The 24382-nt window shown below is 37.4% G+C and overlaps 1 protein-coding gene across 1 annotated transcript in view; it reads right to left on the bottom strand.

The window, feature by feature from the left end:
- Window positions 1-897: 897 nt before the first annotated feature.
- LOC100376780 (adenylate cyclase type 5-like) overlaps window positions 898-24382 on the bottom strand; it is a 35071-nt gene continuing 11586 nt past the window's right edge. Inside the window, exons 6-18 of the mRNA XM_085501311.1 lie at window positions 23782-23926; window positions 23022-23075; window positions 21558-21745; window positions 19749-19905; window positions 19483-19580; window positions 14868-14952; window positions 14007-14123; window positions 13582-13743; window positions 11804-11979; window positions 7319-7451; window positions 5868-6131; window positions 5510-5714; window positions 898-5225 (exon numbers count right to left, since the gene is read on the bottom strand). Of these exons, the coding sequence (XP_085357437.1) occupies window positions 4969-5225; window positions 5510-5714; window positions 5868-6131; window positions 7319-7451; window positions 11804-11979; window positions 13582-13743; window positions 14007-14123; window positions 14868-14952; window positions 19483-19580; window positions 19749-19905; window positions 21558-21745; window positions 23022-23075; window positions 23782-23926 (2041 nt within the window). The 3' untranslated portion in view covers window positions 898-4968. The remainder of the gene's footprint in view (window positions 5226-5509; window positions 5715-5867; window positions 6132-7318; window positions 7452-11803; window positions 11980-13581; window positions 13744-14006; window positions 14124-14867; window positions 14953-19482; window positions 19581-19748; window positions 19906-21557; window positions 21746-23021; window positions 23076-23781; window positions 23927-24382) is intronic.

The raw sequence follows: 24382 nt of genomic DNA, 5'->3' as shown, positions 1-24382 counted from the left end.
TGGCTATGACTGTGAATGTCTATGATATGACATATATGGCCATGAATGTGAATGTGAATGGCTATGATATGACCATGAATGCCTATGATATGGCCATAAATGGCTATGACTGTGAATGGCTATGATATGGCCATAAATGGCTATGACTGTGAATGTCTATGATATGACATATATGGCTATGACTGTGAATGGCTATGATATGACCATGAATGCCTATGATATGGCCATAAATGGCTATGACTGTGAATGTCTATGATATGACATATATGGCCATGAATGTGAATGGCTATGATATGACCATGAATGCCTATGATATGGCCATAAATGGCTATGACTGTGAATGGCTATGATAGGGCCATGAATGCCTATGATATGGCCATAAATGGCTATGACTGTGAATGGCTATGATAGGGCCATAAATGGCTGTGACTGTGAATGTCTATGATATGACATATATGGCTATGACTGTGAATGGCTATGATATGACCATGAATGCCTATGATATGACCATAAATGGCTCTGACTTTGAATGGCTATGATATATGGCCACGAATGGCTATGTCTGTGAATGCCTATGATATGGCCATGAATGGCTATGACTGTGAATGCCTATGATATGGCCATAAATGGGTATGACTGAATGCCTATGATATATGGCCACGAATGGCTATGTCTGTGAATGCCTATGATATGGCCATGAATGGCTATGTCTGTGAATGCCTATGATATATGGCCATAAATGGCTATGACTGTATAAATGAGTGCAAGCATGTAATGACATGACATCAGAGTCAGATTTGTTCAGCAGCTTTTGAGAATATCAAAATCAAGACACACGTATACTGACATACAACTTCCATTTATGCTTTGTAAAGGGAAGCAAAAAAAAGACATCAATTTCATTGAAATAGTACCATGTATTTACAACATGTCACAGCACATGAATTTAAAAGATTTACAAACATGCACATAAATAAATAAATAATTTTATGAATTAAATCTAGTCAAAGTCATCACTACAATTAATTGTCCTCATGAGTAAAATAATTAGATGCTGATTTGACAATGATTTCAAATTTTGATTTGGCAAGGTTTGATATTCTGATTGCCCCCCCCCCTCCCCATCAACAATACTTTGTTGGAAAGTTAAAGCATGTCACATAAAATTTTATTTTTATTTAAGCTGAACAGTATCATGGGCATGATGAAATCTAAAGACTATCTGTGGCCTAGCAAGAAGAGCACTGAGTGTTATGTAATTTCTATAATAATGAGACCCACCAACAAAACTTGATTTAGATTCTTATCCAGGAAAAGACTTAAATCCGAAATATAAATAACACTTATCAGGATATTCAGAATTTTTTTTTTTCAAATTAGTTATTATTTTATCTAAATTTTGGATGATGTGTGATAATTAAGCAGGTTTATATGACCAGGGAAAGCACGGCTTATATCAATAATATACATAACCATTACAGCATCACAGATTAGGACCTTCCACTGTGCATGTATGTATGCTCAAAAGAATCCCAATTTGGCATCATATATTCGATGATTATTTTGATTATTAAAACATATTTTTAACTCTCTAGTACATAATGGTATGTTACTCCATCTTTGGTATGTATGAATAAATAAATAACGACACTAATGAACAAAGTAAAATCCGATGGAATATATGATGGGTGACTTTTTCCAAATGCGGGGTTATCATATTTTGAGTTGATGAAACAGGATAAACAATAATCATTTTAAATTCAACCTAAAAATAATTTCCGATTTGTTTTTCTGTAATATAAACATAAAATGAGGAGTGATTTAATAAATCTATGTTGCTAAAATAAATACATTTCTATTTCCTTTAACTTATTGATAAATATAAAATATGGAAACCGACTGGTACTTTTCAGATTGTCATGACATATACAGTTCAATGAACCCAATATGATTCAAGGTCGCATTGACCGCAGTGTCTTAGCAATTTTATCTTGTGACTATCATACAAAATATATATATTTTATTCCAAAAATGTAACAGGTATCTCCCAAAAAACCTGTAAAATTCTCTACTTGATAGGTGTGACCAACAAGTACATGGCAGAAACTCTGCCAGTCATGATCTCTGGCTCTCTCTCTAACTCACTATATACTAATAAACAATGACAGTCCCATAAATAACTGCAAACCAGGGCTTAACAATAATCCAAAGCTGGTCACCTGGGAAGTATGTCCTGGTAAGAGCTTCTCATTGCTTGAATATTTACATCTCTTTTCCTGACACACTTATTCAATATATGGACCTTCTGATTTGTCAAGCCATGCATTCGATGAGACGCATGTTAAATCGACTCATCTGAATTCACCATCTGGATCAACTGCATATTAATAGCTTAATTTACATATTTGATTGCACCTCTCATCATCATCTCATCTCATAAAGCATATTGATATAGTATTATTCCTTGATAGCAAATTGATTTCAGCTTATTATTCCATATTTGTCCCTAAAAATCTTGGTGCAAAGTTTGGCACACTTATAGTTTTCTACAATTTCTTTGGTAACTTTGGACAAAATAGATTTCCCATTGTCTGATTTATGATCAAAGTATTGATAAAATTATGTAGATTTATTCTGTGAAAGGTGACAAAAATTGACTTTGGCATTCGAAATGTTAATTCACATACAGCAATGGAAATGCAGGCATTCAGAATTGAAAGTTGTGATGCACACCCAGCTCCAACACAACATTATATTAAAGCCACGACAATAACACCAGTGATTGAGATGATTAATGTTGCACCTTGTCGTAGACAATTAAATTAACATGCTCCACAAAATCAGGTCTACAGTCTACATAAGCGCACAGTTATACAGACATTGTATAATTTAATGTTTGTTTTTAAGTTGGTTTAATACAGTTCAGTAGAATTCTTTGGAATTTTTTTTATATTTTGCGAACAGATTGCTTATTGCTATACAAGATCATATGTGAAAATGAGGGTACAGACCTTTTTTTTTTAGACAAACGTGATATTACTTTATGTGGATTACAGAATTAATACATGTACATTGGGGAAATAGTGAAACAGGACCTGTGCAAGTAGAGGTGATGAAACAGTGTCTTGTATTGCATTATGAAAAAATAAATAATCGGGGAGGGGGATAAAGACCCATTTCAAACAATTTTCAGAAGCTGTGCATCTCCAATCCCTGTCATTATTCAAGTAGTGATCTCCACTACAGAGGTGCAGCATTTGATCTGATTGAGTTTTGTCTCAACAAATGCTTTATGTGTACATTTTACAATCAATTCATCCAATTTTAATCGAATGTTCTTACCAGCAAATCTGCATGCCTGTGTTTCCATTGCCTTATTGCGGTAGTTTATTTCTACGTGCACAATTAAAATGGAGGAATTTATAAATATGAAATAAGTTATCAAATATGATTGATCCCAAATATTAAAAAAAAAATTGTTAGTCTGTCTATGGTAACTATAATTTGTTTTGATCGGAGGCCATTTTGAACAGCTGTAATTTAGAAAATATTAGTTTTGAAAACAATTATTATTATCATCTTCATGCAGTGGTTCTTTATATATTAAAGTGGTAGTTACAAAGATAGTTTTTTGGGGGAAAATGGACATATTTCAAAAACAAATATCTTTTCGGCAGAAATAATAGATATCGTTCCTGTAAGATGAAACAGACATAGCACAAATAAATAAAATCTGTTATCGTAGTTATACCAAGATTACTATACTACACTCAGAATGGAAGTCTTCATACCAGAGGAAATATACAACCTTTTCTATAAAATATTCATCTAACGGAAACAAAAATATGGTGACACCAAAATTTACAGAATACAGATTTTCAAAATAATTATTTACAGTCTGTGATAAAAGGTACATCTCTGAGTTTGTGATAGTTTTGAAGGGACCCACCTTCCCCATCTTAAATAGCATAGACACTGTCTACTAAATTTTAAATTAGTCAAGCAATTTCGTTCATATAGCAAAAAGGTCTCCAGTAAGGGGTGGTCCACACAATACACTTCTTAGCCCGCAGTAAAATAGAAAGCAAAAATTTAACGAGGACTTCGAGCAGTTATTTTGTGCTGTGAATTTGACATAGACCCATAGGATGCAAAATACATTGTTTTAAACACAAAATTCATTCTTTGTAATGACTATCACTCATAATACTTTGCACAACTGACTTGAAAATAAGAAAGTGAAAAAGACACAAATAGTAAGATATAAATTAAATTTTAAGTAACTTAATTTCATCCATTTGACCACCGTACTGTAAAACTATGCTTACCAGCCTAAGAGTAAATGTAGACCCAGTAGGCAACTAAAAGAGTGTCAAATCTCACAACAAATAATTGGTATTTAATCCATATTAAAACAAATGAAATTTCAACCCTGATACCTGTTGCTAAGATACCAGAATACACGCTGGCTTAACTGTAAATGCTACAAAGTAACTTTGTTTATTTTGGTTACTAAGGGTACATTAATGCCGACTACATGTAAATGCAATACCAATAATACAAGACTAAGTGTCCTATAAGTTACGGAAAATAACCTCCTGAGATACAATGTACTTGGCCATGAAATATGAGCAAGTATTATTATATAGTAACATATCTGACTGAGCATCCAAATATATGGTACATAATCAAAAAATATACACAGATGTTTCTTTTCCAGTTCCGAAATAGATTCAATAAATTTTTGTGATCACTAATTTATTTCAAATACTGAAGCAATAGAGTAGACGGGAAGCAAACATGTCTGCAATGGAAGAGGACTTGAATAAAAGATATATGAATGATCTACCTTTTTGTTTTAAAAAAAACAACAACAAAATATTGAAAATTACACCATATTTATGTAATATATACATCTTTTAAAAGAGTTGAAAAAATACAATAAGCTGTTATTTTAAAGTATAAATATCAATGTTTTTCCTTGGGTCTTCCTGTTAAGAAATACGTCAACATTTCACCCTTGCCCTTGACTTTGATGACCCCTCGGCATTCCAATGTGTATCCTTTTTGAGATAGTATGTTATAAGTTTCCTGCGTCACCTGGATCTTGTCAGAGACACCCGTACTGTCCATACGACTAGCGACATTTACGGTATTTCCCCAAATGTCATACTGTGGTTTACGAGCACCAATCACTCCGGCTATCACAGGGCCTACGTTTAATCCTAGTTAAAGAGACATACAAAGAATGTCAGAGTGCAAATAGACTGCTTTGTAATTGATGAAGGAAAGATAAAATCAAAAGCGTCTCACAGTTGAAATTAGGACGAAAAAATGGTGCTTCTCTTCATCATGTACGTCAAAACCTGTGTCTCAATTTACCAATAAAGTGCACCACGTTTGATTTAAAAACAAAAAATCATTATAAAAACACAATTATATGAGATCTCTTTAAAAAACAACAAATTTTATTTTATTTTTGACCATACAGCAATCACTCGAAACTTACCCACTCTCATTTTGAAATTATTAAATGAATGTTCATTAACATAGGCCAGCTGATCTCTGATTCGGAAAGCATATTCCGCCATCGCAGCCACATGAGTTTTGCCAATTTTGTCGTTTGTTTCATCCGTCAGACCAGACGCTGCCATGTACGTGTAACCAATAGTTTTGATCTTTTCAATATTGCTCAATTGAGGCTCACCAATAATCTGTGGAGAGAAGAACAAACAAACAAACAAACACATGAGCCATGCTATATAGCTTATACCCCCCTCTAGTGACAATAATGGCATCCCTCTAGTGGTCATCAGCTATGATTTTATTTGTCAATTTCACAGCAGCATCTTTGTAAAGTAACTCACCTCATCAAAATCAGCAATGATCTCGTTTAACAACCGAAGACATTCAACCCCTTCATTGTTTCCTTCTAGTTCAACATAAAATTCTGAAAAGTTCGTAATTGATGCAAACATGACACAGACACATTCACAATCTTGGTAGTAAAGATCTGAATCCTTAGTATCATGTCGCAGAAAGTACTCCGCTACAAATGAAGGCAGTATATTATTCAAAAGACGTTTGTTGTATGCTTGCAGATCTTCCATTTCCTCTTTTTCTTCCTTGGCCTTGGGAATTAGAAGAAGAAAGCTCAAATAAATATTTGTAATTTTTTATCACATGAAGAAAACATGCACATTTACTTTTAATTGTACATTTGCTGGCAACCTATGATTATGGCAGCCACACACATTATTGACATTGAAATCAAAGTAACAAAAATATATAGAGCAAAAATACTTACAAGTTGATTGTGACCTGACATGTGATGCTTCAATCAATGTGCACATACCTCATCAATATGCACACATACCTCATCAATATGCACATACCTCATCAATATGCATACACATGTACCTCATCAATAGGCACATACCTTGTCAATATGCACATATATCTTATCAATATGCACACATACCTTGTCAATATGCACACATATCTCATCAGTATGCACACATAACTCATCATTATGCACACATACCTCATCAATATGCACACATACCTCATCAATATGCACAATACCCTATCAATATCCACAATACATGTACCTCATCAACATTCACACATACCCTATCAATATGCACATATACCTCATCAATATACACACACAACTCATCAATATACACACACAACTCATCAATATACACACACAACTCATCAATATGCACATATATCTTATCAATATGCACATATATCTATCAATATGCACATATACCTCATCAATATGTACACATACTTCATCAATATGCACAATACCCTATCAATATCCACAATACATGTACCTCATCAACATTCACACATACCCCATCAATATGCACATATACCTCATCAATATACACACACAACTCATCAATATGCACATATATCTTATCAATATGCACACATACCTTATCAATATGCACACATACCTTATCAATATGCACACATACCCCATCAATATGCACATATACCTCATCAATATACACATATACCTCATCAACATGCACATATACCTCATCAACATGCACATATACCTCATCAATATGCACATATACCTCATCAATATGCACATATACCTCATCAATATACACATATACCTCATCAACATGCACATATACCTTATCAATATGCACACATACCATGTCAATATGCACACATATCTCATCAGTATGCATACATACAATATCAATAAGCACAATACCTCCTCAATATGCACACATACCTCGTCAATATATTTCACCAATAATCATTATAAGATGAATGCGAACATATTTACCTGTAACCTCCAAAGAAAATCCAACCGTGCTGTTGATTCCACCTGCATGCCATGTAACCACAGTGCAACAATGTAAAGAACAATGACACATGGAGTCAATATTCTCAAGTCAACAAATAACTGTTCGTCCATTCTATAAAAAAAAATATAGGAAATATTATGAGGTGGTGGTGGTGGTGGTGGTGGTGATAAGACTGAAGTTGGTTGTCAAGTAAACCTTGGAAGTACCATTGCTATGCTCATCAATATATCTTGCAATATAATATATAATAATTTTGGCACCCATTGTAAAAACTTTTGTCATAGAAAATGTAAATGTACAATATAACTATACATCTAGCAGCGGCTCAGAACTTTTTTGCGTTTTTCAAAGACTTGCGAAAGTTGCTAAAATTTGTCGCATGCAAAATGAAAGCAGTTTACATCATGTTTCCTTTCACAATCATGGTTTTGGTCCAAAAGTTGCAATTCAAGTTTGAACTAAAACAAGACATGAAATGTCACAGTCCCCGTTATTTGATTATAAAGTTGTACAAGGAACATCTGCAAACAGGTGAATAAATATGTACTCTTTGTGGTTACAACTCATCATAAAGTGATTTCCGATGATCTAGTTTTGTATTGACAACTAAAAACTTCCACTGACCCATGTTCAGAATCTCAGAGTACACAAGTGCAACAAAACTATTTGTCATACATGTATACTTGCTCAAGAAACTGCATTCATAAATCTGAGTGAACCTTGATGTACCAGTACATGACTTCTTTGTTAATCAGGTCTTAGTATATTACCAAGACCTGGGTTTGTTTCAACATCACCACTGGGCATCAGAATCATTCTCATGTTGTCAAATACAATTTGTTATTAACACAGTAAGGTTTATTATTTAAAATGTATTCATTGTACATAGAACAACATCTGTTAATTTAAACAATTGTAAAAGCTATGTTTTCAGAGCAAGTACATGTAATAATTAAGAAAGCCAGTTGCGATAAAGGTTGGTCTGCTCATTCCCTTCAATGGAGAAGAAACAAATAATTGTTTGAAGTCTTTTTAGTGCAGTGATATTATTGCATTTCAATCATTATTAATGGGTATAAAATACTGTAAACCATTTAATTTTCACTTCAGGATTTTGTGAAATTTGTGTACAACATTTCAATAAAGTCCCTGACACTCCATGTTGTAGGAACCCAGAAAAAATTGCCTTGCGAAATTGAAGCAGTTCACAGCACCACTGTAAAAAAAAAAAAAAAAAAAATAGGTTAAAATGAGTATAGTCAAAGACATACACATGTGGATTCATAAGATATATGTCCCAATCTGAGTGGTTCTAGGGATTAGTATCACCAGATTTTACTCTCCGTGATTCAATATCAGTCCTATGTATAACGCTGTGTTGATCAGGCGAACTAATTGACAATGGCCCTACAGGTATACTATGAAATCACAGTAGTTTTGTATTCTTCTAGCATTTCGACTATGGAAAAATATTTGTTTTTGAAAGTGGACGAATTATTAGAAGAAAAACAGAAACTATTTTTTTAGTATGAATTCTAGTAACTGAAATGCAGGATTGAAAAAGAACAAGACAATACGCAGGATTGATAAACCTTCCGCGAGCACTCCTGAAATTTCAGATCATTGGTACCATGTTTTTGGATACATTCAATGACCTAATACATAAAATTACATTTGTTTCTGCTCAATCACTTGACCCTGTATGGCACAAGATTGCAAGCTTCTATCATAAAATTGGGTTATTTATTTGATGCAACGAAACATGCATTCACAGCAGACGGAAATTCGTTTGAGATATTACTGGATTTTTGTATTCAGTTTTCCATTTCAACCACAATCATCACTTAGTAAGCTGTGATCACGCATTGGGATATTGACTGTGCATAAATGTGCAGTGTAGTGTCATCAGAAGACTGATTGTTTGAGAATATTTTGCACCATTACACCATTTCAAATATTATATTAATTCACAGACAACAAAATAAAGATTTTCAATAACATACAAGTTTTCCCACAGTTGATGATTGTATGGCAATTACAAGGCTTCGCCAGTTTTACTTTGGAAGAAGTTGAAAACAGGTAACAGGAAGGGGCTACATGACTACATCTTTTTTTTTTGAATTTTAATCAAGCATGATTTTTTTAATTTTTTTTTTTTTTTTTACAAATGTCTATTTCAGGGCACAGAAACAAAAACAATAAATGTGTAGGTAGGCATTTTAACAATTGCACAATTAATATTGGATGAAAACGTCATTACCGATATAAATCATAATCATAATTAAAAATAAGATCACATTTAATTTAGTCAGTTTTCATAATGAAATACATAATAACATGTATTTATAAATTTGAATAAGGTTCAACGGCCTTTTCATTTAGTGCCAATTTATACACCATAAAACCTCTGGTTTAGGTGTCACACTCAGAGAAGAGTGAAAGGCCTTTGGTTCATAGGCATCGCGAAATGTTGGAATTGAATCCCCCCAAAAAATTCACATACTGTAACATCCATTATTTTTTTTATAATCTTGTTGATAACGAAAAGTAAAGTATGTTCTAAAAGAAGTTTCGAATAAATACAAACACGAATACATTGCTTAGTGGTTAGTACCGGTAGCGAATGATCACGGTAGCACAATCTGGTCATTCTGTGTTTCACAAGTGAATAACTTACTTGTTTTCGAAGTATTGCAATTGTTGATTATTATTCAGTAATGATTATAATAACGCACAAAAATTTAATTCGTTGAATTTTTATAAATTGGAAGTAATATTCAACTTAGTTTCATCGTAAACGAATGATTTCGGTCGAATGTAAATGCGCGAAGCGATAGATATCAACCTTGTTCTCATTTACACGTGGCTCATTTAAATATGTTAATGACGGTTCAGTGACCTCGTGGTGAACGCAACGCGGTAGTAGATTTACCGATGTTCTGGCAAGATCTTTATGCTTTGATTTTGACAGGGAAAACGGCATGATTTTTTTTTAATCAAAAAATTTGTTGTTTTCAAATTATAAACTGAGCATTCAAAGAATAATTTAACATTGTTCGCAGAAATAACAGCTCATTGTCGAAACGAAGCTTACCCATTCGGGCTATTCACAATAGGTGTCAATGACTACGGTAAAATTTAAAGTAGACTCTTTTAGGCGCCAGGAGTGAATGAAATATCTAATATATTTAAAAAAAAACTAAAAAAAAATGCCGAAAAAACGCCGGGCGATTTCATGGTCCGTTGCAGACTACTCGACCGAACGTCCATACACGTGTTGTCACTGCACATCGGCCATGTTGAATCGTACGAGATCGGCAAAATCTTCACAACATAAAAATACGAATATAATCATATGCAACCTACTGGTACTATTATATAATGAATAAATTGATCGACACAGGGACATCCCCCCCCCTCCCGAGTTGTGGATATTTCGGAAATCGCGACACAAGCAAAAGACCGGATAACGATTTACTAACTTGAAACTATGTCCCCATGAATTAATCGTCCGTGTACAATAATTTGACAGGGTATACAATTTACAAACTAGTTTCGTAGATTGGAGACAATTGTTTGCTTTTTTGGCTTTTCACAAGAATATAAAGCTGGTAATCATCATAATATTCACGTCCGTACGTACGTCACGGAATGTACACCAATCGTACCCCAAAATACATTCAATTTTGTAGAAACTGGAGAACTTACCTTTGCAAACACGTCTCTTATGCCGCCTTCTTGAAATCAAATAAGGTTACTAGTTCTTCTAGTAACTAGTGAATGAGACCACTGAGCCGAACAGAATACATGTATAAACAGTACTATAATAAATTGCACGCAATGGAGAAATCACGCGCTAGCGTTACTCACAGATCTAATCTACTGTAAAATATTTTATTTCAGCTGGAATTATCATTCGCTGAAAAGACTTTTTCTGGCTGTTTTTGTATTGAATTTATTTTCATTGATTTTTGACAAGTTTGACTGTAAAATATAGGAAAAAGGGAATATTCGCTGGATTTTATTTTAACTGAAACATTCCTTCAGCGAAAATAGCAAAAAAATGTTGCAAGCAAAAATAAAGTATTTTACAGTAATTAATTTATTCTGAGCATGCGCAGACGTTCTGTCAATGTTGCCGGGAGAGGTAATTTTTGATAAAAATCGTGAAAAAGACCCACTTGGGATTTTCAGATCTGGAAAAAAAATTATGTGCATACTCGGAAGACACTTGTTCATCAACCTGCCAAGTTTCACTGATACCTGCTGTAGAATTTCTGAGAAAATGTTGGAGACGGAAAAAGGACAAAACCTGAATTATAAGTCCCCTTTTCAGGCTGCGCCTGAACGGGGACTAATAACAAAAATTTGATCATCAGATTTTATAGAAGAAACTATTTTGCCGAAATGACAATGGCAGTGAAAGGGGTTGCGTAGTATTTGTTTGGAAATGATATACTTACTCTACATGTGACTGTATCAGGAGATCTCTGTTATCCAAGACACTGGAGTATGGAATCTCTATTATAATGACATAGATGAGACCAAGCGTTGTCATCAAACACAGCTTGACAATTGAACTCATCTGTTGGAACATTGCACAAGCCAGCATCACCAAAAAGACACAGAAAGTGAAGTACTGAAGAATAAAAAAAAAATACTTTTAGTAAAAACACCACGCACACATTTTTTTTCATTTTGTTTGTTTGTCTCTTTTTTTGCATCGGCTCGCAGTCTGTGGCACCTATGTACTAAGTTTAATTTATAAGTTGCTGTTGCATCCCTAACCCTAACCCTACCCCTACCCTCCAGCACTCCCCATTTAATTGTACATGCCCCTCCTAAGGACATCTATAGTTATCTAGAGGGGGCATATACAAATGGGGTTAGGGATGGAGGCCTGGGGGGGGTCACTTCCACATTAAGTGTTTAAGGGAGTGCAGCCCAACTCTCGTAACCCTTAGTCACTTCTAAACCATTTTTTCTATTTATATACCCACTTCTAAACACAAGTGTTTTCAGCAAAAAAAAAAACACCCAGCTCACAACTTTCGCAACCAGTGAGCGCATCCGGGCGACGCATTTTATTCAGCATTTTCCGTTATCTCGCTTTGAATATAAGGACCTGTGAAAAAGTAAATAAATGCTACACACTTCTAAACCAAACCATTGATAAATGACTACACACTTCTAAACCAAACCATTGATAAATGACTACCCACTTGTAAACAAAATAACGTGAAATGACACCCCAGTCGGGCGGCATATACCCGTATTGCACTTTTATGGAAGTAGCCCATATATACATATTTGCTTGCTCTATTAGTAATGTATGTGCTTATGTATTGAGACAGGTGCATCTATGATCAAACTAAGCCATAGTTTAATGATATAGCACGTATTAAATGCCACTGTTAGGTTATGTGCATCTCTATTGGAGATGCGCTTCTAATAGCGCAAATATATCCTTAAAGGAGGTGGTCACCATGGTCAATATGGGTTCCATGTGACAACTACAAAGCTTTTAAAATACATTGTTAAGAATGCTTGCTACCATCTCACTTTAATATGTGAAAATATTCAAAAAAGGAAGAAAATCATACAAATTGACAAGAAACATCAGATTAATCAAGAACCACCCAAAGAGTCTTAATACAATGTTTAATATGAAAACAGGCTGATGCCTCAGGGTTTCTCAGTACAGTCTTGTGTCGATTACTGTAATTAGTAACATGGATTTCTCAGTACAGTCTTGTGTCGATTACTGTAATTAGTAACATGGATTTTTAGTACAGTCTTGTGTCGATTACTGTAATTAGTAACATAGATTTCTCAGTACAGTCTTATGTCGAATACTGTAATTAGTAACATAGATTTATCAGTACAGTCTTGTGTCGATTACTGTAACTAGTAACAGATTTCTCAGTACAGTCTTTTGTTGATTACTGTAATTAGTAACAGATTTCTCAGTACAGTCTTGTGTTGATTACTGTAATTAGTAACATGGATTTCTCAGTACAGTCTTGTGTTCATTACTGTAATTAGTAACATAGATTTCTCAATACAGTCTAGTGTCAATTACTGAAATTAATAATATGGATTTCTCAGTACAGTCTTGTGTTGATTACTGTAATTAGTAACATGGATTTCTCAGTACAGTCTTGTGTTGATTACTGTAATTAGTAACATAGATTTCGCAGTACAGTCTTGTGTCGATTACTGTAATTAGGATTCGACTTACTTCAGGAAAATGACAAGCTGGTTGGTCACCTCGACAGTTAGTATGGTAAGCGTCTCCGTATTCAATGGATGCATTGTCAACATGTTCCGGACCAACATCATCTTCTGATATGTTATACATATCCGATAAGCATTCAGTAAGAAGTGTGGTGTCATAAGCAAACTGTAAAGTAGACAAATGAGCATTAAGGATAGACACAGTCAACTAGCAACAAAAAAAGGAGGCAAATTTAAAAACCACTACAGATTCTTGATATTTACTTATAACACACTTGGAATCAACACATACAGAGGGTTATGTAAGCTAAATCCGGAAAGAATGTATGAAAGGGTACAATCCGACCTCAAGAAGATCAGGGAAAAACACACAAATGGAAATAGATGAAAAGAAAACTAGATAAAATGAACATTTACTGAAAGACTTACAATTGTGCAAAATCCTGCCACGAATAGAGACAGAAGTGTAACTGTAGCAACCGCTGTACCCCTCCAGCGACTCTCTGCGATGGTCATCGAGACTTTCTTCAAGGATCTGGGCATACACTGTAAATACAAGTTCAGCAATATATCACTATTCATTAAAATAAGAAATTGATATGTCTGTCAAGGCTTGTATATGGAAAACAAATCTACCATAACTGAGGCAACTGTATTCGTTTGCCATCCAAAATTTTTGAAAATCAGTTTTTGTGTTAATCACACATTATATAGGATAAATAAGGGTTAATCTACTTTATTTGAAAGTTTGTTCCACATGAAAAAATTCACTGTGAACACATTAATTTGTGCTGGGTTTTGATTTACAATGGTATAAAAAAAAACACATGAAAGTAAAAACATAGCTGCCAGTCGGCCATTTCAAATGAAATCACAAAACAAACATGATACGTGCATCAGTATCGCATCATGTTTAAATGAAATTGGCCCAGGCATGCTTCAGAAATGGTTAATGAAAATGGCTACCAAACAATCATATGTACACTGCAATATTTTGTTTTGTCAAATCATTCCAGGCATGTCTATGCTATCGATAAAGAGCCATTGCTCGAAACGTCTAGCTATTTTTAATAGTTATTTAGGACTACGATTACCAAATATTATCTTCTATATATCATATCTGAGATATGATGTCCGATGTATGGGACAAAATTCAAAACACAAGTCCTTGTTTCAGACTACATCTGACTGGGACTCATTAATGCTGTGTTTTACTGTAGAACATATTTCACCCGGCATATTGAAAACTGGGCTACTACTTGGTCCAGGCTATACTGTACATGTACTTACTGAACATTTCTCAGCAGAGACCAGTATCAGAAGAAAGACTACGGTGAACAGTGCAAGAAGAAATATTATCAGCATCACAAATGTTCTGAAAAAAATGAGAACTAAATATTAGATATTTTTTATAATTTGTGAGAATACAGATGCAATTCTAGGAAGCTGAAAATTCCTACACATTAGTCTCAACTGGGTCCCATAGCAAATCGCAACATGATTACTGCTTGGCTCACCATGAATTATTTCTCTTCCACCATAAATCCTACCTCTCCCACCATGAATCCTTCCTCTCCCACATTGAATTCTGCCTCTCCCACTCTGAATCCTGCCTCTCCCATCATGAATCCTTCCTCTCCCACCATAAATCCTGCCACTCCCACCATGAATCCTGCCTCACACCATGAATCCTGCCACCTTCACCATGAATCCTGTCTCTCCCAACATGAATCATTCCTCTCCCACCATGAATCCTGCCACCCCACCATGAATCCTGCCTCTCCCACCATAAACCCTGCTTCTCCCACCATGAATCCTGCCACCTTCACCATGAATCCTGCCATCTCCACCATGAATCCTGCCAATCCTACCATGAATCCTGCCACCTCCATGAATCCTGCCACCTCCACCATGAATCCTCCCTCTCCCATCATGAATCCTACCACCTCCACCATGAATCCTGCTTCTCCCACTGTGATTCCTTTCTCTCCCACCATGAATCTTGCCACCACCATGAATCCTGCCTCTCCCACCATGAATCCTTCCTCACCCATCATGAATCCTGCCACTCCCACAATAAATCCTGTCACTCCCACCATAAATCCTGCCACTCCCGCCATACATTCTGCCACCCCACCATAAATCCTGCCTCTCCCACCATAAATCCTGCCTCTCCCACCAAAAATCCTGCCTCTCCCACCATAAATTCTGCCACTCCCACCATGAATCCTGTCATCTCCACCATGAATCCTGCCAATCCCACCATGAATCCTGCCACTCCCACCATGAATCCTGCCACTCCCACCATAAATCCTGCCACCTCCATGAATCCTGCCACCTCCACCATGAATCCTGCCTCTCCCACCATAAATCCTGCCGCCCCACCATGAATCCTGTCACCTGCACCATGAATTCTGCCTTTCCATCATGAATCCTGCCTCTCCCACCGTGAATCCTGCCTCTCCCACCATAAATCTTGCCTCTCCCACCATAAATCCTGCCTCTCCCACCATAAATTCTGCCACTCCCACCATGAATTCTGCCATCTCCACCATGAATCCTGCCAATCCTACCATGAATCCTGCGACCTCCATGAATCCTGCCACCTCCACCATGAATCCTCCCTCTCCCATCATGAATCCTACAACCTCCACCATGAATCCTGCCTCTCCCACCGTGAATCCTTTCTCTCCCACCATGAATCCTGCCACCACCATGAATCCTGCCTCTCCCACCACAAATCCTGCCACCTCCACCATGAATCCTGCCACCTCCAACATGACTCCTGCCTCTCCCACCATAAATCTTTCCTCTCCCACCATGAATACTCCATCTCCCATTATGAATCCTGCCACCTCCACCATGAATCTTGCCTCTCCCACCATAAATCCTGCCTCTCACACCATGAATCCTGCCTCTCCCACCATGAATCCTTCCTCATCCATCATGAATCCTGCCACCTCAACCATGAATCCTGCCTCTCCCACCATGAATCCTGCCTCTCCCATCATGAATCCTGACACCCCACCATGAATCCTGCCTCTCCCACCATAAATCCTTCCTTTCCCACCATGAATCCTTCCTCTCTCATCATAAATCCTGCCACCTCCACCATGAATCCTGCCTCTCCCACCATGAATCCTGCCTCTCCCACCATGAATCCTGCCTCTACCACCATAAATCTGACCACTCACACCATAAATCCTGCGACTCCCACCATAAATCCTGCCTCTGCCACCATAAATCCTGCCACCTCCACCATGAATCCTGCTACCTCCACCATGAATCCTGCCTCTTCCACCATGAATCCTGCCACTCCCACCATAATTCCTGCCCCTGAATAAATCCTGCCTCTGCCACCATAAATCCTGCCCCTCCCACCTTGAATCCTGCCACACCCACCATGAATCCTGCTTCTCGAACCATAAATCCTGCCACTCTTACCATAATTCCTGCCACACCCACCATGAATCCTGCCTCTTCCATCATAAATTCTGCCACACCCACCATGAATCCTGCCTCCCCACCATGAATCTAGCCCCTCAAATAAATCCTGCCTCTCCCACCATGAATCCTGCCTCTCCCACCATGAATCCTGCCTCTCCCACTATAAATCCTGCCTCTCCCACAATAAATCCTGCTTCTCCCACCATGAATCCTGCCTCTCCCACCATAAATCCTGCCTCTCCCACCATGAATCCTGCCACTCCCACCATGAATCCTGTCATCTCCACCATGAATCCTGCCAATCCCACCATGAATCCTGCCACTCCCACCATGAATCCTGCCACTCCCACCATAAATCCTGCCACCTCCATGAATCCTGCCACCTCCACCATGAATCCTGCCTCTCCCACCATAAATCCTGCCGCCCCACCATGAATCCTGTCACCTGCACCATGAATTCTGCCTTTCCATCATGAATCCTGCCTCTCCCACCGTGAATCCTGCCTCTCCCACCATAAATCTTGCCTCTCCCACCATAAATCCTGCCTCTCCCACCATAAATTCTGCCACTCCCACCATGAATTCTGCCATCTCCACCATGAATCCTGCCAATCCTACCATGAATCCTGCGACCTCCATGAATCCTGCCACCTCCACCATGAATCCTCCCTCTCCCATCATGAATCCTACAACCTCCACCATGAATCCTGCCTCTCCCACCGTGAATCCTTTCTCTCCCACCATGAATCCTGCCACCACCATGAATCCTGCCTCTCCCACCACAAATCCTGCCACCTCCACCATGAATCCTGCCACCTCCAACATGACTCCTGCCTCTCCCACCATAAATCTTTCCTCTCCCACCATGAATACTCCATCTCCCATTATGAATCCTGCCACCTCCACCATGAATCTTGCCTCTCCCACCATAAATCCTGCCTCTCACACCATGAATCCTGCCTCTCCCACCATGAATCCTTCCTCATCCATCATGAATCCTGCCACCTCAACCATGAATCCTGCCTCTCCCACCATGAATCCTGCCTCTCCCATCATGAATCCTGACACCCCACCATGAATCCTGCCTCTCCCACCATAAATCCTTCCTTTCCCACCATGAATCCTTCCTCTCTCATCATAAATCCTGCCACCTCCACCATGAATCCTGCCTCTCCCACCATGAATCCTGCCTCTCCCACCATGAATCCTGCCTCTACCACCATAAATCTGACCACTCACACCATAAATCCTGCGACTCCCACCATAAATCCTGCCTCTGCCACCATAAATCCTGCCACCTCCACCATGAATCCTGCTACCTCCACCATGAATCCTGCCTCTTCCACCATGAATCCTGCCACTCCCACCATAATTCCTGCCCCTGAATAAATCCTGCCTCTGCCACCATAAATCCTGCCCCTCCCACCTTGAATCCTGCCACACCCACCATGAATCCTGCTTCTCGAACCATAAATCCTGCCACTCTTACCTTAATTCCTGCCACACCCACCATGAATCCTGCCTCTTCCATCATAAATTCTGCCACACCCACCATGAATCCTGCCTCCCCACCATGAATCTAGCCCCTCAAATAAATCCTGCCTCTCCCACCATGAATCCTGCCTCTCCCACCATGAATCCTGCCTCTCCCACTATAAATCCTGCCTCTCCCACAATAAATCCTGCTTCTCCCACCATGAATCCTGCCTCTCCCACCATAAATCCTGCCTCTCCCACCATGAATCCTGCCACTTCCACCATGAATCCTGCCTCTTCCACCATGAATCCTTCCTCTCCCACCATAAATCCTGCCTCTCCCATCATAAATCCTGCCTCTCCCACCATGAATCCTGCCACTCCCACCATGAATCCTGCCTCCCCACCATGAATCCTGCCCTCCGAATAAATCCTGCCTCTTTCACCATAAATCCTGCCTCTCCCACCATGAATCCTGCCTCTCCCACCATGAATCCTGCCTCTCCCACTATAAATCCTGCCTCTCCCACAATAAATCCTGCTTCTCCCACCATAAATTCTGCCACACCCACCATAAATCCTGCATCTCCCACCATGAATCCTGCCATTCCCACCATAAATCCTGCCTCTCCCACCATGAATCCTGCCATTCCCACCATAAATCCTGCCTCTCCCACCATAAATCCTGCCTCTCCCACCATAAATCCTGCCACTCCCACCATAATTCCTGCCACACCCACCATGAATCCTGCCTCTCCCATCATAAATTCTGCCACACCCACCATGAATTCTGCCTCTCCCAGCACAAATCCTGCCTTTCCCACCATAAATATTGCCTCTCCCACCATGAATCCTAACTTCTCCCAACATAAATGGAACCTTTACATTCTGTAATAAAGTAATGACTGCAGTGTAACCACACACACCCCACCCCACACATATCCTATCACATCTTCTGAAGTCAATTTAGGATAGTACTTACAATGGCAAGATACTGAGTTGTGTTAAACAAATAAACACTAGTATGGCTAGTGCGCAAACCATGTATGAATTAAACATGTGATCTCGTACTTTAGAATACTGTAAAAAAATAAATAGAGAAATAGTATCAATTATATCAGGCAGGCGATGATTGCCCAAGGGTTTAATATCTAGAGCTTCCAATAAAGTAGGTCATGTGACAACCATGTGATGTGCCACTTTTCCGTAATGAGGCAATTATATTAATATCTTAACATGTAAACACACCTTGTCTTCAAGATCTTTTTTCCTGAATGCCAATGTAAACCTTTTCACATGTTCAGACCTTAATCTATCAATACTTCGAGCATCAATTGCACGGCCAAGGAATTCGTTGACCTCATCATCTGGGTCTTGTTTATCTTGATAATCACCCAATCCAAGTCTGAGTACAGGAGACGAGATATGACGATAAAACATTTAACAGTCAAGACGAGTTTTCTTGGTTCTTAATTAAAGCGGTGCCTTGTTTGTGCATCTGTTCAAATTGACCTTAGATCTGACTACTGTATGAGTGTAAATGTAAGTGGTCATATGTCTGGTTCTGTCACTGAATATAACATAATCAGATGTGTTGTATCTGCTTTCACTTGCCTCGCTAAACACATATATTACCTAATAATCCACAGTTATTAAAATTCTGTATTAGATCAATACTGTTTTATAATGTATAAAGTGACACTCTGTAATGTGTGTTTGCTTAGCTGGTATATAAATATGCATTTGTCCTAATTTTGTGGGCATCACGTCAGTTTCAGGAATTTTGAGGAACAAGTCATTGAAAATGAAACAGTCCCCGTTAAGTTCTCTTTGTGCTCGTCATATTAAAGCGGAGGGGTTGTCGCGAGCGTGTCCTTGAAACTTGAGTTCCAAGTGGTGTATACAACAGATTGTTTATTTACATCATAGTAATATGGCCAAAATAAAAACAGCCGTTATTCAGCCATCTTTGATCTGATTATGAAACACACTGATATGTATGATGTATGTGCCAAATACGAATGAAAATGGTACATAAATTGTGGAAATATAGTAGGCCAAAAAATCAGATGGCTGTCAATCAGCCATCCTTGACCAGATTTTGAAACAAATTGTCATGGACATGCATCCTAACATGTATAAAGTACATGTATGTGCCAAATTTGAATGAAAACTGACAGAGCATGTCAAAAATACAACATTTTCAAAAAACAAGATGGCTGCCAGTCGGCCATTTTGAATCGAATCGCTAAACCACTGCATGTGCATATGTCCCACATAAAGTACTAGGCACATGCAAAGAATGAACGGAATCGGTCCAAGGGATTCTGAGATATGACTCCGGACAGACGCACGGATGCACAGATGCACGGACGCACGGACGGACGAAGACCGAATTATAAGTCCCCGTTTTCGGACTTCGTCCGAACGGGGACTAATAAATTAAACACGGCTGCATAAAATAACTGTACCAAATGGAAGCATCAAGAGATCCTGTTATAATTTGCAAATCAAATGATTTTATTTAAATGACTGGATAAACATGTAACAAGTTTTGGGATACGAAATATAACTCATAGGAGTCGTCATATCTAGAATTTTAGTAGCTCAATTTCCTATCAAATAAATGAGTTTGAATTTAAGCAGTGACTGAACAGGTGTGGGAATTGATGAATTACGGGTAGTTTGTCACTCATGAAATGCAATTCAAATCAGATTTAAATTACGCTACAAACAATGTTAACTATTAGAAGATGGTAGAAAAACTAGCTGAATAATTGTTTTTACTTCAATAAATCTTGAGCTAGATTTTTTTGTTTAGACGATGTTGATGTAAATTTGTTCTCTGCTTTCCTTTATGTAATATTTTTTTGTTTTGTTTTTTTGTTTTTTTTAAGTTATGCAGTATTTTTTTATTCAAAATCTAGCATCTTCAATTCCAGAATGTTTAATGGTCAACTTCTAAATCTAATGACAGTTACACTCAGTAAAAAACCCATGTTTAGTCTGTGTTATCAAAGTATAGAATTTGAATTTACTCGTACGCAGGCTACTCACTTGTTATGGATATTTGCTTCTCCTGGTCGAAGATCATTCTCAACGTAGCCCATCTGTCGAATCTCCTTTCCCGAACTGGCCATGAAGTTCGCAAATGGTTTTTCAGCACCCCACCCTTCCAATTGAGCCACAGATGAAGATCGCCCTCTGTTGTTGGAAAGTGGTGAATTACAAGGGTTCAATTGGTTCTGTTATAGGGAAGGAGAGAGAGAAAAAGATGAAAACAATTGTTTTGGTTAATATTCATAGAATGTTATGATATATTCTCATCTGCAGTTGTCATACATTGCACAATTCGTTAAGAAGTCTGAGAAGAATATCAACGTAATCGTAGCAATCATTCTCCAATTATTCAAATGTGGCATTAGTTATACGCTCAAGTCTTGAGTTATTTTTAGCTCCGGATACTCAGACAGCGTGTACTCAGACAGCAAGAGGTGCTTTTAAGTTTTCCACTATATTTATATACATATATATATATATATCATAACACATGAGATTGCGCTGTCCAACTGACAGATTGAGAGATTGCATCTAACCATACATCTTTTAATACCCTTGTTGTAATTTCATCAGGTGTTATTCTGTGACGTAAATTGAGTGATTACAGTGTATATATATATATATAACTTCTCAGATTCGGTTGACAGAGTTGGTGATGCCTATTTTCACACATTTACGGTTTCCCTGCAGCTTCAATTAAAAACTGATGAGAATTTTCTATTTTTAGTTTTATACAAGCGATTATGAAAGAAGGTCATGAGGTCAGAGTCAGCTGATTTTTCATTCATTCGATGTTGTTTGAACCATATTTTGATGACTCACTAGTACTTTCAAAAGATACAAGAAATAAAAGGACTTGCAGTATTATATTAGTTCGATAAGGTAGTTAGGGTGACAAAATCATAGACACTGTCAGTTTAATAAGGTAGGGTGACCCAACAATGGACACTGTTAGATTAATAAGGCGGGATGACTCAACAATGCAACATGTCAGTTTAATAAGGTGGGATGGCCAAATAAAAAGAACTTTCAGTTTAATGAGGTAGAGAGAACACATAATGGACACTGTCAGTTTGATAAGGTAAGGGAAACAATTAATAGACACTGTCAGTTTGATAAGGTAAGGGAAACAAATAATAGACACTGTCAGTTTGATAAGGTAAGGGAAACAAATAATAGACACTGTCAGTTTAACAAGGTAGAATAACCGAATAATTGACACTGACAATTTAATAAAGTAAGGTGACCAAATAAATTGACACTGTTAGATTATTAAGGTAGGGAGACCAAATAATAGACACTGTCAGTTTAATAAGGTAAGGTGAGCCAATTAACAGTGGACACTGTTAGGTTAATAAGGTAGGATAGACCAATAATTGACACTGTCAGACTGACGGGTTAATTTTATAACATGGATTAACCATCCAACATGAGAGACTGATAAGAAATGTCAATTGTCACCTTTTTGCCATCCTCTCCACTGACTGGCCAGTCAAAATTGATGGTATCCTGCATCTACAGATAAAACATAGTTATGAAAACCACTGAATTCTACAGGACTGAAAACAATAGGATGCCCACAAAAAGAAGAGATGCTGAATTGTTCGAGTTACGGACATCGAGTTACAAAAATGACCATGCCCATATTTTTGAAACCATGCCTGCTGTTGTGAAACCACGCATAAATTGTACCGGTAACTCGATGTTCAATTAACAGTTAACAGAACTTTGAGTTACAGGCAACCTACATTTTGGTTTTTATTGAACATCCACATTCAGTAACTCAAACTTTAAATAACAGTTAACCAAACTTTGAGTTACGGGCAACATACTAATATTTTTATTTTTGTTTAAGGTTCAAATTTAGTAACTCAATATTTAATTATCAGTTTGAATTACTTTGAATTACTGGAAATATATAACATTAAACAAAACAAAAAATCTATGTTGACGTTTGACATTCCGATATCTGTAACTCAATAGCCGTAACTCGAACAATTCAGCATCTCCAAAAAGAACATTAATTGATGATATGCCGAGTGCCCTACATTTCAAACTAGTCAACCTGTTGAATATGTACGTTAACACAACAACCATCACTGTCAATGTATGTCTACTATACTGCCATGCTTCAATATCAGGAATCACATATCAAATTTTCCTGAGCACGATTGAGATTTACAAGTTTTTCCCACAGCTGCTAATTGAGTGGTAGCTTTACCTTTTTTCTTGGATGTTGGGCCACAATGAGGAACGTATCAATGTTATTATCTCTTAGATAACTATTTCTTTCAATTCCATGTCCTGGTTCCACTTCGTAGTCACCGTTCAAGCATTCCAATGAGTCTTCCGTGATATGAACACGTCTGAAAGCAGAAGAAAAAATTGTTTTTCAATTCGATACTCTTCAAACGTTATTATGTTATATTTGTTCCTACTGAAATATTGGTGCAAAATTGTTAAAAAAAATATTTTTTTTTAAGCAAAATTACCTACAACAAAAGTTGAATTGTGTTCATTAATAGACAATTTCTAATTCACTGTGAAATTCCATGGTTTCTGTGAAATCGAACATCTTAATAATGTGCTATACATATTTGTTGAAGTCAATTTTAATGAAGTAAGTATATCTCAACACAGTATCCCCCTCTCAATGATCAGAATTTGAGCTATAAAATAAACAAACAGACAAACTTTTGTTTTAGAAACTTACCCCGGCCTACCACCAGCATCCATGATGTTTGTCAAACTAACGCCATTAGACCACTCACCAAATAGCAAAACTTTTGTTTTTAGAAACTTACCCTGCCTACCACCAGCAT

Source organism: Saccoglossus kowalevskii, chromosome 7, assembly GCF_978046115.1.
Source record: "Saccoglossus kowalevskii chromosome 7, keSacKowa6.1, whole genome shotgun sequence".
Lineage (NCBI taxonomy): Eukaryota > Metazoa > Hemichordata > Enteropneusta > Harrimaniidae > Saccoglossus > Saccoglossus kowalevskii.
This window is presented reverse-complemented; position numbering and strand designations above follow the sequence as displayed.